Consider the following 16,185-nt stretch of genomic DNA (forward strand, 5'->3'; position numbering starts at 1 on the left):
AATTACAAAATGATGGCACTCCTCTATTTTTCTTTGTTTTGGAATATATAGTTATTTTTCATGAAAAAATATTATTTTGTAATCACATAATGGATTTATGTTATTTTAAAATATATTAATAATACTTTTTAATTTGTAACACAATATAAGCAAAAACCACATGAGCAAAAACTCTTGGAGTTTTCAATTATAAAGAGTGTATAGGTGTCCTGGGACCATGAAATTTGAGAACTACTGTGGTAGAAAAAAGTAGGTCCTCACACATAGTAACACATACTGAAGTTATGCACACTTTCTAAATCCTATAATCAGTATAGCAGAGTACCTAGGAAACTCTCCAAGTATCTGAATCTCCTCCAACTTGAATAATGTTAACTTTTGACCAATGTGGATGGTCAATACTGTAGAGAACTTTTAATTGATATAACTCTACTTAAGAAAACCATTATTGGGCTGGGGTTGTGGCTCAGTGGTAGAATGCTTGCCTAGCACAAGTGAGGCATTGGGTTTGATCCTCAGCACCACATAAAAATAAACAAAATAAAGGTATTGTGTCCACCTACAACTAAAAAATATATTAAGAAAAACAAAGCCATTATCTTCTTTAATGAGCTATTCTTTAGTACAATGATAAGAAATCCAGATTTTCAACTGATTTTATTAGACTGAGGCGATTTGAGAATTTTACAAGCTACATTTAGAAGACTTGATTTTAAAAATGTTTCATGGTGGTTTAGGTTCTCGTTAGCCAGGGCTATAAAAATCAGCTATGAAGTATTTGGTGTTACTTTATGAGATATATTTAAGCTAAGACTGAAATAGTTGAGAAAAATCACGTATACTGTTTTTCAGTAGCTTCTGGCAATAAGAGCTAAAATCTCTTTACCTAAGTCTCCACCCTAATCATCTACCTGCTATTTTCAAGTCCTACTAACATCATCTAAAAACAAACAATAATAATAATAAAATAAAAGCATCTTGTCATGATACCATCTACAACCAGTCATATAATCTTTTCCATTCTACTTCCTTTGGAAAGCAGTAAAACATAGAAACTGAATTGCTCACAAGTTTTAAATAATTCAAGCAATCAGAAATATGTTAAGGATTATCAGAAGGACACATCACCTTTGACATATGAATAGCCTACTGTAAATAGACACAGAACCGTAAGTATGATATAGATAGTCCTTTCATCAGGATTTACTGTATTTATATTAACACTACAGAAATTCTTCTTTAAATACCTTTCAGAGAACATTAGGATCTTGAAAACATGGATTGTGCTTTCCTTACTCAACTTTATATTCCAGAATCTAGCCCTGCACATGTAAGAGGTAGTCCCTGTTTGCTGAATGAATAATTTAAAAACCAAATGACTTCTTTCAAAGCTCACTAAGTAACCATTATTTGCCAGCAACTATCCTATGTAATATTGAGACTATAAATATAGTCAGTGTCATTTCTGCCACTGACAAATGCATGCATATCCCCTAACACATATGCACTAAGTGTTAACTGATTAATAATAATATGCTACTGTAAGATGACAATTATTGAAGCTGAGTGATAGATGTATGGGGATTCATGATACTATTTCTCTCAATTTGTGTAAGTTTGGATCTTTTAACAATAAACACTTAAAATAATAAAATGATATAGACTATGGATCAGAACCTGAAGATATGCACTATAATAGGAGAAGATGACAGTGTGAGTCCACTACCCTAGAAGAAGTGTGCTTGGTTATTTTGTCAACAATACAGTCATGCCAGGTACAGTAGCACAGGTCAGTAATCCCAGCGGCACAGGAGGCTGAGGCAGGAGGATTGCAGCTTCAAAGCCAGTCTCAGCAAAAGCAAGGTGCTAAGCAACTCAGTAAGACCCTGTCTCTAAATGCAATACAAAATAGGGCTGGGGATGTGGCTCAGTGGTTGAATGCCCCTGAGTTCAATCCCTGGTACCAAAAAATATATGATGATGATGATGATGATGATGATGATGATGATGATATCATGCTTGTACTGAACTTTCTAAACTCATCCCTGGAATCCCCTGGGATAGGAAGGTATAAAGAATCAGGGATACAATATGCAGAATAGATTTAAGAATTGACTATAAGAAGACTAAAGTCATTATACTTAATTATGCAAATTTTTTAGAAAGAAATAAAGCAATAACTCAAAGAAAACCACTTTTTAGATAACACAAGTGATTCCATGCCAATATATAGACACTGCATCACTTAAGGGAATGAGCTAATGTCAAGGCAAATGTTCCCTTGAAGTGCATGAATGTCTTCTTCTATGACATTAAAGACACAAAGACAAGTTGTGAGAAACAAAAAAACTTACCTAAGAATAAATACAAATTTTAAGTATATACCCAGAAAATATTCATTCTAAGAGTCAGAGAAATACAAATTAAATCCAACTGTGAAATTTTCTCATTATCATTTTTTAATTATCTTATTATCAACTGGTATTACCTATTCACAAAGCAAGTTTTCAAGAGTCATACAGATATTTATATCTTTGGACAAAAAATTTTTATTTCAAGGAACCTAAGATATAAATGTAACTTATCCTAAAGCAAAAGGGTTAAGTCAACAAAAATATTCAGCAGTTATATACAATAGAAACTATAATCAGCAAACAAAAATTTTAAATGTGAATCAGCAAAATAGATGATCAATAAGCATACTGATTATGATTTTAAAGTAATATGGAAATGTAGAAAAATATTTGTGTTAAGTAAAAATAGGTTTCTAAACAATATATATTGTAACTGATGCCATGTAAAAGTGTTAGGAAATATGCAAAAATGACAAGCATTACTTTAGCATAGGGGTATTATGAATGAGTTTTCATTCTAAAAATTCCATTTAATGTCATCATTAGATTCTTTTTCATTAAAAATTTTTTTGTATGAGCTTTGACAAAGAAATCTATTACAAAATGGGTAAAGTGGTATTTGCAAATTAGCTTCTGAATATGTAAGGGTACTCTTTTCAAATGGAAAAAAATCTATTAGTCTAACATTTTGCTTATTACACAGCACTTTAGAAATCAAGATTTTGTTTTTCAAATTAGGTAAGAAAAATATTTTTAACAAGAGTATCCATAAAGTGCAACTTATAGGTTTTTTATTTAAAAAAAAAAGCATAAATATTTTGAATGTACAGAAAGTGTTACCACCACCTTAATTCTAAATAACTGTCCCCAAAACTCTTCTGAATACACTACCTCTAGGGATCATCACCTGTGAAATTACACATATGTGTACGCATGCAAGCACCAAGTTCACATGCCCAAGCCACAAACAGCTATTATTTGGAAGGATTATGAAGAAGAAAGTGTTTGCAAGTGCCTGAAACATAACCTGTATCACTCCACAGGACCTATGGAAACCAGGCGTCCAAGACTTAAAGTAAGAAATCTGGAAGGCCTCTGTGGAAGACAAGGCAGCATCTGTGGCTGGAAGAGGTAGGCTAATGCTCAATCTGCAAGATAGTTGTTAAGCAGCTTGCACCACTAGCTAGAATTCATTTAAATTGCAAGAATGAGGTGGTTCTTCAACTATCTGAAGGAGGAGAAAAACACATGACAGCAGCTGGGCTCAGCAATAAATGCTACATTTACCTTGTTAATTTCAAACTGGCTCACTGGGACACTGCCATTTAGCACATTTTCTCCAATTTCTATTAACCTCTTCTGAATATTTTCTACTATAGTGTCCCGGTTTTGATCAGAAAGAATCTGGCCAATGACAAAGCTGCAAAAAAAGGAGATATTGATTTTTTAAAATATCATACTTTATTATTTAAAGAGAGAAAAGGAAGACAGATGACATTAGATTAATGTGTAGATAAGAGCTACACTAACAGCTAATAAGAGGGTTAATGTCCAAAAGGCAGTTACTCTGTTTCTTAATACTAACTGTACCAAATTTTTACCAACCTTGAAAGGTCAGGTTTGCCTTTTGACATATAGAACATTCATTTATGTGGTAACTGATGCTTCATACAAAATACAATGGAGAAAAATATGTGTTCCATATATTTTTATGCAATTATAAAATTCATAAGCAGTTATAGTCTACCCATAAGTTGAAATTTTAGAAGATAATTATTTCACTTTCCTCATAAAGCACTAAGATACTACCACTGGTATCATCAAGATATCTCCATCTGAGATGACCAGTATCTAGATGAGTAGGAATATAAAGCTCTTTCTTCAGCTCTTTCTTTATAAATTGGTCAGTATTCTCCAACCTTACATTATTCCTCAAAAACTTCATGTTATTCTACCAAATCCAAAGGAAAAGGAAAAAGAAAAAAGAGTAAGACAGCCAATATTTTACCCATTTCTGAGAAAATGCAGAGTGAGAGTTTGACAGCTGCATTATAATTTGTCAGAAAAAGCACCCTGACAAAAACATTTGTATAGCTTTAATTACTAATACATTTCTAACTCAGAGAAATTTACTTCTATTATGATGCATCTTTTCTTAGAAAACACAAAGCTAAAGAAAACACTCTCATCGACAGTCTATACAAAGTAGTTTCATCTTCGGGTACATTTGGGGGCAATGAAGCATTTCAAACTACATTTCATAAAAAGCTAACGGTGACCTATACTCAGATGATCAACTTTGCCTAATCAAGAGCAGTTTTGCAGAAACAACAATTGCTCAATCTCCCAACTTCAAAGCAGGAGAACACTGGAAAGTAAGTTTAAAAAATGCTGGTATTTAGCAAAAATTAAAATCTAGCTTTAAAGAAAAAATTCTTTTAGAATTATCCAATTCACAAAATAGGAGTATCTGAAAGTTGGTATATAAAGTACCTTAAATTCATTTTTTAAATAGGTGTTTTATACATTAATGTGACCCTAAAAAAATTCATACACACAGGTCTCACTATCGCAATCATCAGTCCTGGGTGCAAAGCAAATGAGTCAGTTATGACATTTATTATTCCTGAGGCACACACAATATTTGAGAACTATCTCTTAAATTAATCCGAGATTAAAACAACTCTTTTACACACAAATGATATGACAGTAACAAAGTCTCACTCTGTGGCCCTCTTTGAATCCCAGAATACTTTAAGCCATGAAATTGGGGAAATTTTAGCAATTATGTTCCTAAACAGGCTCCAGGAAGATCCAGGAGTACAAAACAAAGTAATTCCTAAATAGGAAAATTAAAACAAAACAAACCAACATCTATGAATTCAACTCTATAAGGATCCAAGTGTGAAAGTTTACCCTGACCATGAGTTAAAACTCATGAGACAGCATCTTACTTACAGCAAGCATTTCTTACCTAGCAAATTTGGCTTTTTCTAACTTTCAATCTAATTGTAAAATTCTCCTTCAAATAAGTATGAACTTTTAATATGAAATATTAGTACAAATGAAGTTATATCCTTATGCTTAGCAGACTTTTAGGCATTCTCTAGATCAACATCTGAATTTTTAAAAGACAAACAACAAAAGCAAAACTGAAAGCTGAACTCACTTTCCAGTGTCTTTAGCAAGATCACACCAATCTCTTCTAACTATATCTAAACCCTTCAGCTCCTGTTTGGTAACATAATTTCCATCTGATGTTGGTTCAACAACCAGAGCGGCATATTTCTTTTTCTTCAGCAGTAGCAGAGACTTGAAAACACCATCAATGTCTATTTCAAGCAGTTTGTACAATTTATTCACTTCACTTTTTACCTGTGAAAATTTTAAACATTAATGTTAGCTTTTCAACTAACAGGGATAGGATGAGCATTCTTCAATTTCCCAAGAATTAATCTAAGCAAAACTTGGAGTCATATAAGATGAGAATGCATTTATTCAGCTTAAATGTGTGTGGTATTATACTGGGTACATGCAAAGGTACTGAAAAACAAAGGACAAAAACTGATTTTAAAAAAAATAAAGACAAGCCAGGTGTAGTGGCACATGCCTGTAATCCCAGTGGCTAGGGAGGCTGAGGCAGGAGGATCACGAGTTCAAAGACAGCAAGGCACTAAGCAACTCAGTGAGACCCTGTCTCTAAATAAAATACAAAATAGGGCTGGGGATGTGACTCAGTGATTGAGTGCCCCTGAGTTCAATCCCCAATACCCAAAATAAATAAATAAAGACAATAATGTATCATCCTACTCAAATAAAGGATAGTACTGGCTGGACCAGCTCAGGAAATATATGTAAATTATGGAAAATTATGAGTCTTCTGTGAATCAAACAGATTAATACATTTGTACTTTCCTTCAAACTACTCAGTTATAAGCAATTAAGATAATTCAATAAGTAGATATGTGGGCATAAATAGTAAAACTTTGTTAAAACAATGCCTAAGATGTTCCTTAGTTCCTTAAATATAAGCAAATAACTACATGCTGAACAAATAAATGAAGTTTCTTCTCCTTCCAACACCCTCAAGACATAGACCATTACTCCGAGGGGAAAACTGAAGCTTTGTGAGGCCCAGTAGGAAGGAGTGTACTATGCCAGACCTGCTCTCAAGTGAAGAGTAAAATTCAAATTCCACACTTTCCAGGAGAGAAAAATCAGAAGTTGGTGTTTATTATCTTCATTTTTAGCTTATTGGGACAATATCTTAACATAGCAAGTGTTCAAGAAACACTCACCTTGTTTCCCAACTTAAATACTTCTTCCAGATTGGTGCTATTGGTGTTTATCATAATTGAATCTGTATCTCCATAAATAACTTCAAGATTCATCTAATGAAAAGTCAAAATTATAAAAATTAACAACAAAAAGTGACTATTATACACAATGAAACTAAAAATTTTCCATACTACAGAAATGACAGGTCCCACTGTCAAAGTTTATAATTTTTATCTGTATTGTCAGGGCAGGTGATTGAATATTAAGTCTCTACATAGCTACAAACTGAAAAGGTGAACACTACAACATTAAGAAAACCTCTCAAATTTTCTTAAAACAGAATGGAAAAGAACTGTGTCTAGTTTTAATTGAAACAAAATATGGAATTTAATCATGAGAAGGAGAACAAGAGGCTAGGAAACAAGGTCTATATTTATCCACTATACCACATGCTTAGTGGTCACAGCAATTTAAGGAGCAGAAACATAATGGATTTTTAAAATTCTGGGGCACAAATCCATATTAAATTCTTAACAGTTTCAAACAGTATTTAGTAGAATACGAACAGTGCCAAAAAAATCAATCATAACAAACAACACTGGAGAACATACAGTATAAAGGCCTGGAAATAAACTCTAATTAGCACTGTTACTAATTTGCTTGAAATGCTCACATATAGGCTTCAAGCAGGGGCTAGATCATATCAGTGTTGGTACAAGAAAAAAGCTATAATCCATTAGGAGGGATTATAAATGTAAACTAGGCATCCTAAGAAGCAATTTCCAGTAATGTTTGGGTTACAATTTTCCTTGAATACAAAAACGTCACCAGGTATGATATTTAAGAGTTGTTACATAATGAAAATGCTCAGCATTACCTTCTGTACCATCTCTTTTGTATGCATCAAAATCTAAATGAAACAAAAAATCAGGATTAATATATTACACAAATACAAAGACTCTAAATATAAACACAAATAGACAGGAAACTCCATGATTTGCCATTTCCATGTATCTTTAAAGCTCTTGAAGGTTTCTTAACAACAACCCTCAAAGCAATAATATCAACATAATTAAAAATGTTTGCCTCTCTGCTGATTCTTAACCAGATATATGCAAGCAGATATATTTCTATAGTTCTACACATCTTTAATAAGCATATAATAAAAATTTTCCTTTATAATAAAGCAAAAAGGACAAACTTTCATTACTGTTAGTTAAATAGACCTGCATAGTTTCAAAAAAGTCACAGTATGTGTATGTGTATCTCCACTAGATTTAAAATTCTTCTCTAGACTAAATTCCTTGAAGGCAGAGAATAAATCTCCACTGTATTGCCTGGAACTAGCACAGTGCCCAGTAAAAAGACAGGGATCAACAGTCAATTAATGAAGACAAAAATATGGATAATAACTAGATTATGTGGGGCCAGATCAGAAGCAACACATATCACATAGGATTCAGAGAGAGAGAGAGAGAGAGAGAGAGAGAGAGAGAGAGAGAGAGAGAGAGAGAGAGAGAGAGAGAGAGAGACAGCAAGTTTTTCAAACATAGGTGCCAGATACTATGCTGGGAACACCTTGTATATTTTCTCATTTCCTTCTCCAAAATCCCCAAGAAGTAGCTACTATTGATTAATACTCCAATTTGCTGGATACCAAAAACAAAGTATCTAGTTTGTCCCAGTAATGGCAGAACAAGGATACGAACTGAGGCACTTTGGTTCCAGAGCAGGGGCCTCAATCACTCCATTCTACTACCTATCACCACCTATCTTTCAAAATATCTGCCTAAACCCTAAGTCAGTTTTCCAGTGGGCCAGGTAAAGATTTATGCTTCTTTCTCCTAACACAATAGTCCTCCTCATCAACTAAGCTCAAACATCATGGGACTGTTTCCATCTCTCCTGTCCTCCATACTATGGAACTCCGTGAATCTTGTCTTTGAAGCATCCTTTCCATCTACTATTTTCCACTTTTATTATCCACTCATCTTTCTTATTATCTCCCAATTTTGTTCAAATGTTCCTTCAGTTCACAGAGAAGGAAGCCCTTCCCTGCCCTGGAAGTGGTAGGTAGTAGTGAGTTTCTTTCAAGCTAAGCTAGTGGTTTTAATATTGGTTGTACAGTAGAATCACTTGGGTATCTTTAAAAAAAAAAACAATACCTGGCCCAGCTGTAGTTTTTGAAAAGCTCCCAAGGTGACTCTTACGTTGCAAGCTGAGTCAAGGACTACTGGCCTAAGATAAACATGATAATTCAATTCTGGAAACAATGATCTGTTTAGGCATGTGCATGTGACAATACAATCCTAAACTATCAAAACTATCAAATGTAAGGAAAATTCTTCTAGGAATCTTTCATGAAACTTCCTGACCAGAAGTGAGAAGAAAAACTGAACTGCCTTTTAGAAAAGGCAGCTTGGAGCAGTAGCGACCATCACTGTAACCACAAGGGGACATGTTTGAAAGTATAAGCTAACATACTGAGAAGGGAGGGCCACAAGGTGGAAACACCTGACTCCATGGCCATGTTGTTATAACTGAAAGTTAACTTGCTGACACCTCTAAAGCAATATTCTACTTGGCCTTAGATCTCATTGACTTATCCTGAATCACTATCAGTCTCCTTAATGTTTTCAATGCCCACGTGATCAAGCCAAGCTCTGCAATGGCACCTAAATCCCTGCTCCACCTGTACAGCCCATTATTCCCTTACATGAAACCTCTTGCCAGGCAGGACAAACTCCCTAGTCCTCCAACACTTACAAATGTCATTTTTTCATGGCTTTGCTCATAAAGCATGTCCCCTACCTAGATTTCTTGCCCAGTCCTCTTCCTGCAATTCCATTTTACAAACCTCAGTTAAAACCCTTCTTTCATGGGGCCATGGTTGTGGCTAGCATGTGTGAGACACTGGGTTCAAGCCTCAGCACCACATAAGAATAAATAAATAAAACAAAGGTATTGTGTGTCCAACTACAACTAAAAACATTTTTTTTAAAAACCCTTCTTTCATAAAACCTAAGCTAACTGGCCCAACCCAAAATGATTCTTTTCTGACATATGCCTACTTTGTTCTCTTAGCAAACAAATGAAGTTTTGTGTTATTTATTGACTGCTTATTCCCCTCCCCAACTACACTACAAGCTTCTAGAGGTCTGAGTGCACATTTGTGCCTAATTAGACTTCACATGTAACAGGTACTCAACAAACTGCACCAGTCAACTGATAAATCCCATAGTAATCCCAATTACTTTTTTACTAGACACTAAAATTCAGTGAACTTATTAAAAAAAATCACTCTCCTTCACTTCATCTTTAACATTTAAATTACAGGAAAATGCATTGTGGGAGAATACCTGATGATTCCTTTGGGAAAAGGGCAATAACAAGATCACGCCAAGTTGAGGTAATCATAGTGAAGACAGAACTATTTATCAAGAATTCTCCACCCTTTTCCCCTTCAACCTTGCAAGGTTTAGCTTTCCTCATCAAAATGGATAATTCCATAAGGTAACTGCTACCTACTAAGTAAATTATCTCAGGAACAATTTGTGAAACTTTCACTAAAACACCACACATTCAGTGACCAATTTTTTTCTACTCTTCTTTCACAATGTGCACCAAACCTATAATGTCATCCCTGTGTACACTATGTGAACTGGCATCTTTCACCTTTTAGATCCATCATCCATCTCCATTTATCCATCCTCCAACAATTCACAACCACTTCCACTCACAATCCTAGGGCTGCTACCAAAACAACTTCCCTTTGGTGGCATAAAACTTCTGGTGGATTTATTCTTTAACAAATATGGTAAACTACAGACTGTGCTACAAATACTTTTTTTCAACTAACACTTTCATCTTAGGAACTGTTCCAAGCCCACACATAAAGAGCAGCTTCATTCTTTTTAATGACTATATAATATTCCATTATATGAAAAGATATTTACTTAGTTCTCTATTAATGGACATGTAGGTTGCTGCTAATCATTTTTTAAAATATCTTAGTTGTAGACAGAATCGATACTTTTATTTTATTTATTTTTATGTCGTGTTGAGGATCGAACCCAGTGTGCCTCATGCATGTTACCAAGTGCTGCATCACTGAATCACAATCACAGCCTCTGCTTCTAATCTTCATCATTGTAAACATGCTTCAATAAATAATACTTATACACACATAATATACAAATTTGTCAGTAACAAGAAAAACTCCAATGAGCAAATTCATTGGGTCAAAGGTTCTGTTTTAATTGTTCTTATAAATATAGCTCAACAGCTCTCCATAGAAGTTGTATTGATTTCTGTGAGTCATTTTAACCACCATTTTGTCTAGTGTTCTTCACCAGGAGCTAATAACAATGCTCAAGGTCCTTACCAGTTTGCCAACATGAAAATCCACAACCATTATTAGTCCTATTCTCTCATGCTTCTTCACTTAGCAGTTCTGAGAACCACAGTGCTCTCTCTAGTGCCACGCTTACCCACATGCCTTCAGGTCCAGCCCTAAACTCAACCTGCTCACTGGAGTAGGTTGGGCTACTGGATACCCAATACATTACCAAATACTTAGCATCTAGCAGAGGGCCCACCCAGTACAAGGTAGTTATTAATAAATGTTTATAGAATGCCTAATGAAAAATCATAAAAGGTAGGGAGTGTCATAAGCCCCATTTAACAAATGAGGAAAATAAGACTTAAAATTTTGCCTAAAGTTACAGAACTAGTCAAGAGCTTGACCTAGAAGCTTGTGTTAGTCAGCTTTCTATTGCTGTGACAAAATACCTCAGGAGAAAGTACTTAAAGGATTAAAAATTTGTTTTGGCTCATGATTTTAGCACATGGTCAATTGGGCCATTGCTTTGGGCCTCTGGTAAAGCAAAACATTGTGGCGGAGAGCATGAGACAAAACAGAGCAGTTTACCTTATGGCAGGCAGAAAGCAGGTGCAAGGGCGGGGAGGACCAGGAATAAAATATACCCTTTAAGGGCATGTCACCAGTGACCTACTTACTCCAACTAGACCCCATCCCCTATAGTTTCCACCCTCCCAATAGTCCATTCAATTATGAATTCATCAGTGGATTAACCCATTGATGAAATCAGAGCTCTCATGATCCAATCACTTCCCAAAAGTCCCACCTCTGAACACTGCTGCACTGGGGACCAAGTCTTCAACACATGAACCTTTGGGAAACATTCCTGCTCCAAACCACACAAATCTGGACATTGTTTTCTCTCTCTCTCTTTTTTTAATAATGTCCTGCTGCCTTATTAAGAAACCCAACCCCCATGAATGTTCTAGAAGTCAACAATCAAAAACTTATACATTATAGATATTTTCCCCATTGAGGAAATGCATTTTTAAAATAGCCACAGGTACCCAGAAAGGTCTACTGGACATAAGGTAGAGTGATTACAAGATGACGGTTCATAAGTTCACTTCAATGTGACATGTCTAATATTAAAGCTACCCATTCTGACAGAAAATCATTTTATAAGTACCAAGGGCTAGAAAACAGGGCTATAAAGGCTCGCTAAATTCATTAATAAGGCAGTCTGCAGTTATCTGATTTCACAGCAACACCTGCATATTTATCTACTCATTACCAATTGGATGATGGAATTTTTTCAAGCACATTTCAAAAATCTGCCAACTTCAAGTGTAAAAAAATAAACTTTGTGGTTAATTTTTCCCTTAACAAAGTACAGCTGTTGAGAATAATTGTTCAAGATCTTACCCTGTAATGTCAACTGCAGCAGAACAAAGAGTATTTAATTAGCAAATCTATCCAGTAATTCAACACCTATTATATAAAATGCCTTCGTGATTTTATTCAGGATAATTTGCTAAGAGGGTTATTACTGACATTCAGATGGAATTTAAAATTCCTACGCAAGTCGAGTCATAATAGCAGTAATGATCTCCCCAATCAGGAGATTCGGTGTCACACAAGGCTCTCTTGCAATGCAGCAGCCGATTTCCTGACTTCTTAATTCCTGGGCTCAGCTCAGTGAGAGCCCTTCATGCCGATATTTCAGTCAGCAATACATCTTTAATGGGACTCTATTAAAATAACTAGAACAAAAATGACTTTTTTTTGGTTAAAAAGAATGACAGCACTGCCATCATATCAATCATTGCAGGCTTTGCAGAACAGTGCCGTTAGGGGAAAAGAGGAGGGGGAAACAGGAAAGGGGAGAACAATAATTAAAATAATATGAAAAGGTATTTTAACCCCAATCTGAGCCTCTGAAGGCTGGGAAAGGGTGATGGGAACTAGAAAAGAAATTTAAAATGTGTATCAGAAAAATCGTTTTCTAAAGAAAATAATTTGTTTAGGAACACACCCATGATATGGTTTACTAATCAGAAAGCACTTTTTTTTTCTGCCAAGGTTAACAGCAACAGCAACCTAAGACCAACTACTACTGACATGTATATTTTTGGGTTCTCCTAACAAGTCCAGAATAACATGTGGGTCTTTATGTTTTGTTAAAACAGAATACTACTGTCTGACAGTGTATTCAAAGGTTATGAAATGTTTTTAGATGCTGTTACAGACTACTCCAATATTTATTAATACTAAACAGGAGAGAGAAAACAAGAGCTTTCCAGAGTTAACAAAAAGTTTCAAGATCCTATTCCAAAAGCATCTATCTACTATAGTAACACCTACTCATCAGAAACCAACTATGGTGTATGATTTAGATAATAAACACAACAAAAGTTCTACAAGTTAAGAAAATGTAGGGGCTGGGGATATAGCTCAGTTGGTAGAGTGCTTGCCTTGCAAGCACAAGGCCCTGGGTTCAATCCCTAGCACTGCACAAAAAAAAAAAAGAGAGAGAGAGAGAGAGAGAGAGAGAGAGAGAGAGAGAGAGAGAGAGAGAGAGAATGTGGGGTAAGGTCAAATTCTAAACAAACAATGCATAAACAGAATAATCACTGAAATGTCAATGGCTTTAGGATTCTTTGGTTGCTGATGACATAAAATTAGAAATAAACTGGAAATTAAAAATGCATTATTCAATTGTCTGACCCATAAGTACTCATTCTAAACTCTACTCATCTCCAAACCCTCAAACAACTCCAAACATGATAAATGGTCCCTCCAAGAACCTTCAACCCAAACAAAGGGCTAGATTCCTTTCTAATCCAATGAACCAACAAGCCCCTACACTATTTTGTATCCTTCCAATATGGCACCTCCTCTGCATTCCCACGTCATTCTTCAGACCCTCATCACTCACTTAGCCTATTTATCTCCAGCATCATTACCTTCCAAACCATTCTTCACACTTTGTCATTGTTCTTCATAAAAGGTATGCCTCAAAACGAAATTCAAACTCTTAGCTTGACCCTAAGACTCATGATCGAGTTGAGTCCCTTCTCATCTTCTAATGCTTCCCACACACAGCTTTCAATCCAGTCTTCCCCAGATATTTTACACTCATTAAACATGACATGCTCATTTCTTGCTTTTGTACTTTTCACAGCCATTTCCCTACAGTGGCTAAAACCATTAGGCTACACAAAGGTTAATTTTGTGTCAACTTGGTTAGGCCACAGTCTCCACATATTTGGTCAAACACCAGTCTAAATGTTGCTGTGAAAGTATTTTTAAATGAGATTAACATTAAAATAAGAGGATTTTGAACAAAGCACATCACCATCTCATCAAATCTGTTGAAAACTTTAGGACAAAAAGACTGAGGTCCTCTGAAGAAGAAGGAATCCTGCTACAGGCTGCCTTCAGACCTAAGCTGAAACATCAACTCTTCCTTGGGTCTCCAGGCTGCCAGTAGATGGTAGACTTATCAGCCCCCACAATCATGAGAGCTAATTTCATTAAAAAAAATTTCTATATATGTGTACTGCATACAAATGCACACCTCCTATTAGTTCTGTTTCTCTGGAGGATACTAATATAAGCTACCTGAGTTCAAAGCCTAACAGCATTTCTTACAAGCTGTGTAAACTCAGGCAAACAGTATAACCTCTCTAAGTCTCTAATTCCTCAACTATAAAAGGGAGACAGTAACTGAAGCTTCCTATGCCAGAGCTTCTGTAATTAAATGTAACAATATGTATACTTTGTTTTGCAAACTCTCTCCAAAAGTACTCAAAACCTTAGGACATAAGTACTCAATAACTGTTATCACCCAACATCTATTTATTTTACAAGGAATTTCACATGGTCAGAAAAGCCACTCTTAGCCTCCCCAACTCAATGATATTGAGTACCATATTTCACCACATAATCATTGCAGATTATAACAAATTATTTTTGCAAAAAAGGTGGGGTATGACCATTACGTGAGGCTTTTTAAAAACTTCTATTAGTATTACTTAAAATTCATTTAGGGCTGTGGTTGTGGCTCAGTGGTAGAGCACTTGCCTGGCATATGTGAGGCTCTAGGGTTCGATTCTCAGCACCACTAAATAAATAAATAAATAAATAAATAAATAAATAAATAAATAAATAAATTTCCATCGACAACTAAAAAATATTTATAAAAAATTCATTTATTACTAAACCATCTTTGGTGCAACATTAGGATATGTGGACTATGTGTGAATATATGTTAATGAAGCAGCAACAATTATGCAGTAAAATACAGTATACTAAACTTAAGTGCCCACCAAAGTGGTCTGTGTATATCACAACATACCACTCTTCTATAAAAGGTAAGATTAAGAGACTATAAGCAAATTATAGGCAGAGATCATGTTGTAGTATCTAAACCTAACACGATGCCTAGCACACAGTAGTAATTCAATAAATACATGTCTCAGGATGCAGAAAAAGGAGGAAAACCCTCAGTGGTCCAGCTTGAAAGAACAAAGCCATTACCAATCAAAATATGCATCACTACAACAAGACCTTAAAGTTGGTTACAAAAAGCAGCAATTAAACCCCACACAGTACACATTTAAATGCTGGCTCTTTCTGTACAAGAAATGAAGAGTGAATCAGTTTTTAATACCACCTTCTTACACAATCCTTGTTATATAAACAAAAAATTTGCTCAAGAGAAATGAATTTCTACCCCAATGATAAAGGCCCATTAATTATAAACTTGACTGAAAGTGTACTTCTCCCATACAACTCTTGCTTCCAGGTAAACTAATTCTGTTTTAAATCCTTAATTTATAACCTAGACCTTCTGGTAGCTCATGTGTAAAGAATACAAAACACGTTGAATAAACAACACTTTCTGAAAGGTTTCTCCTACCCAACAGACACATTTAATGATATTTATGAGTATCTCTCAATTATTGCCTTACAATTTGACAGGGCTCTAATTTTGATAAAAAAAAATATCAGAAACTACAGCTTTGAACATGTGAAATTTTAAAGTGAACTTCTCCCTTTTCTTATAATTTCTTGTCTCCAGAGTGAATATTTATTTGCCCTGTAGATTTTTTTAAAACTCGCTTTACATTATGACTTTTTAAAAAACTGCTTTCACCTTTGAAGAATCTTCCATTCACAACGTTCTTTTTCTCCATTCCTCCTCCACCCGGCCTCTGGTTTAGAAGG

General features: G+C 35.1%; 1 protein-coding gene across 2 annotated transcripts in view; it reads right to left on the reverse strand.

Moving 5' to 3' along the window:
• The window catches only part of Pola1 (DNA polymerase alpha 1, catalytic subunit), a 288,260-nt gene that overhangs the window by 165,603 nt on the left and 106,472 nt on the right, over positions 1 to 16,185 (reverse strand). For both annotated transcript variants that reach the window (XM_047536617.1, XM_047536616.1), the window contains 4 exons: positions 7,510 to 7,542; positions 6,653 to 6,745; positions 5,524 to 5,729; positions 3,642 to 3,774 (listed from right to left, as the gene is read on the reverse strand). In XM_047536617.1, the coding sequence (XP_047392573.1) occupies positions 3,642 to 3,774; positions 5,524 to 5,729; positions 6,653 to 6,745; positions 7,510 to 7,542 (465 nt within the window). The remainder of the gene's footprint in view (positions 1 to 3,641; positions 3,775 to 5,523; positions 5,730 to 6,652; positions 6,746 to 7,509; positions 7,543 to 16,185) is intronic.

This window comes from Sciurus carolinensis, chromosome X (genome assembly GCF_902686445.1).
Source record: "Sciurus carolinensis chromosome X, mSciCar1.2, whole genome shotgun sequence".
Classification (NCBI taxonomy): Eukaryota; Metazoa; Chordata; class Mammalia; order Rodentia; family Sciuridae; genus Sciurus; species Sciurus carolinensis.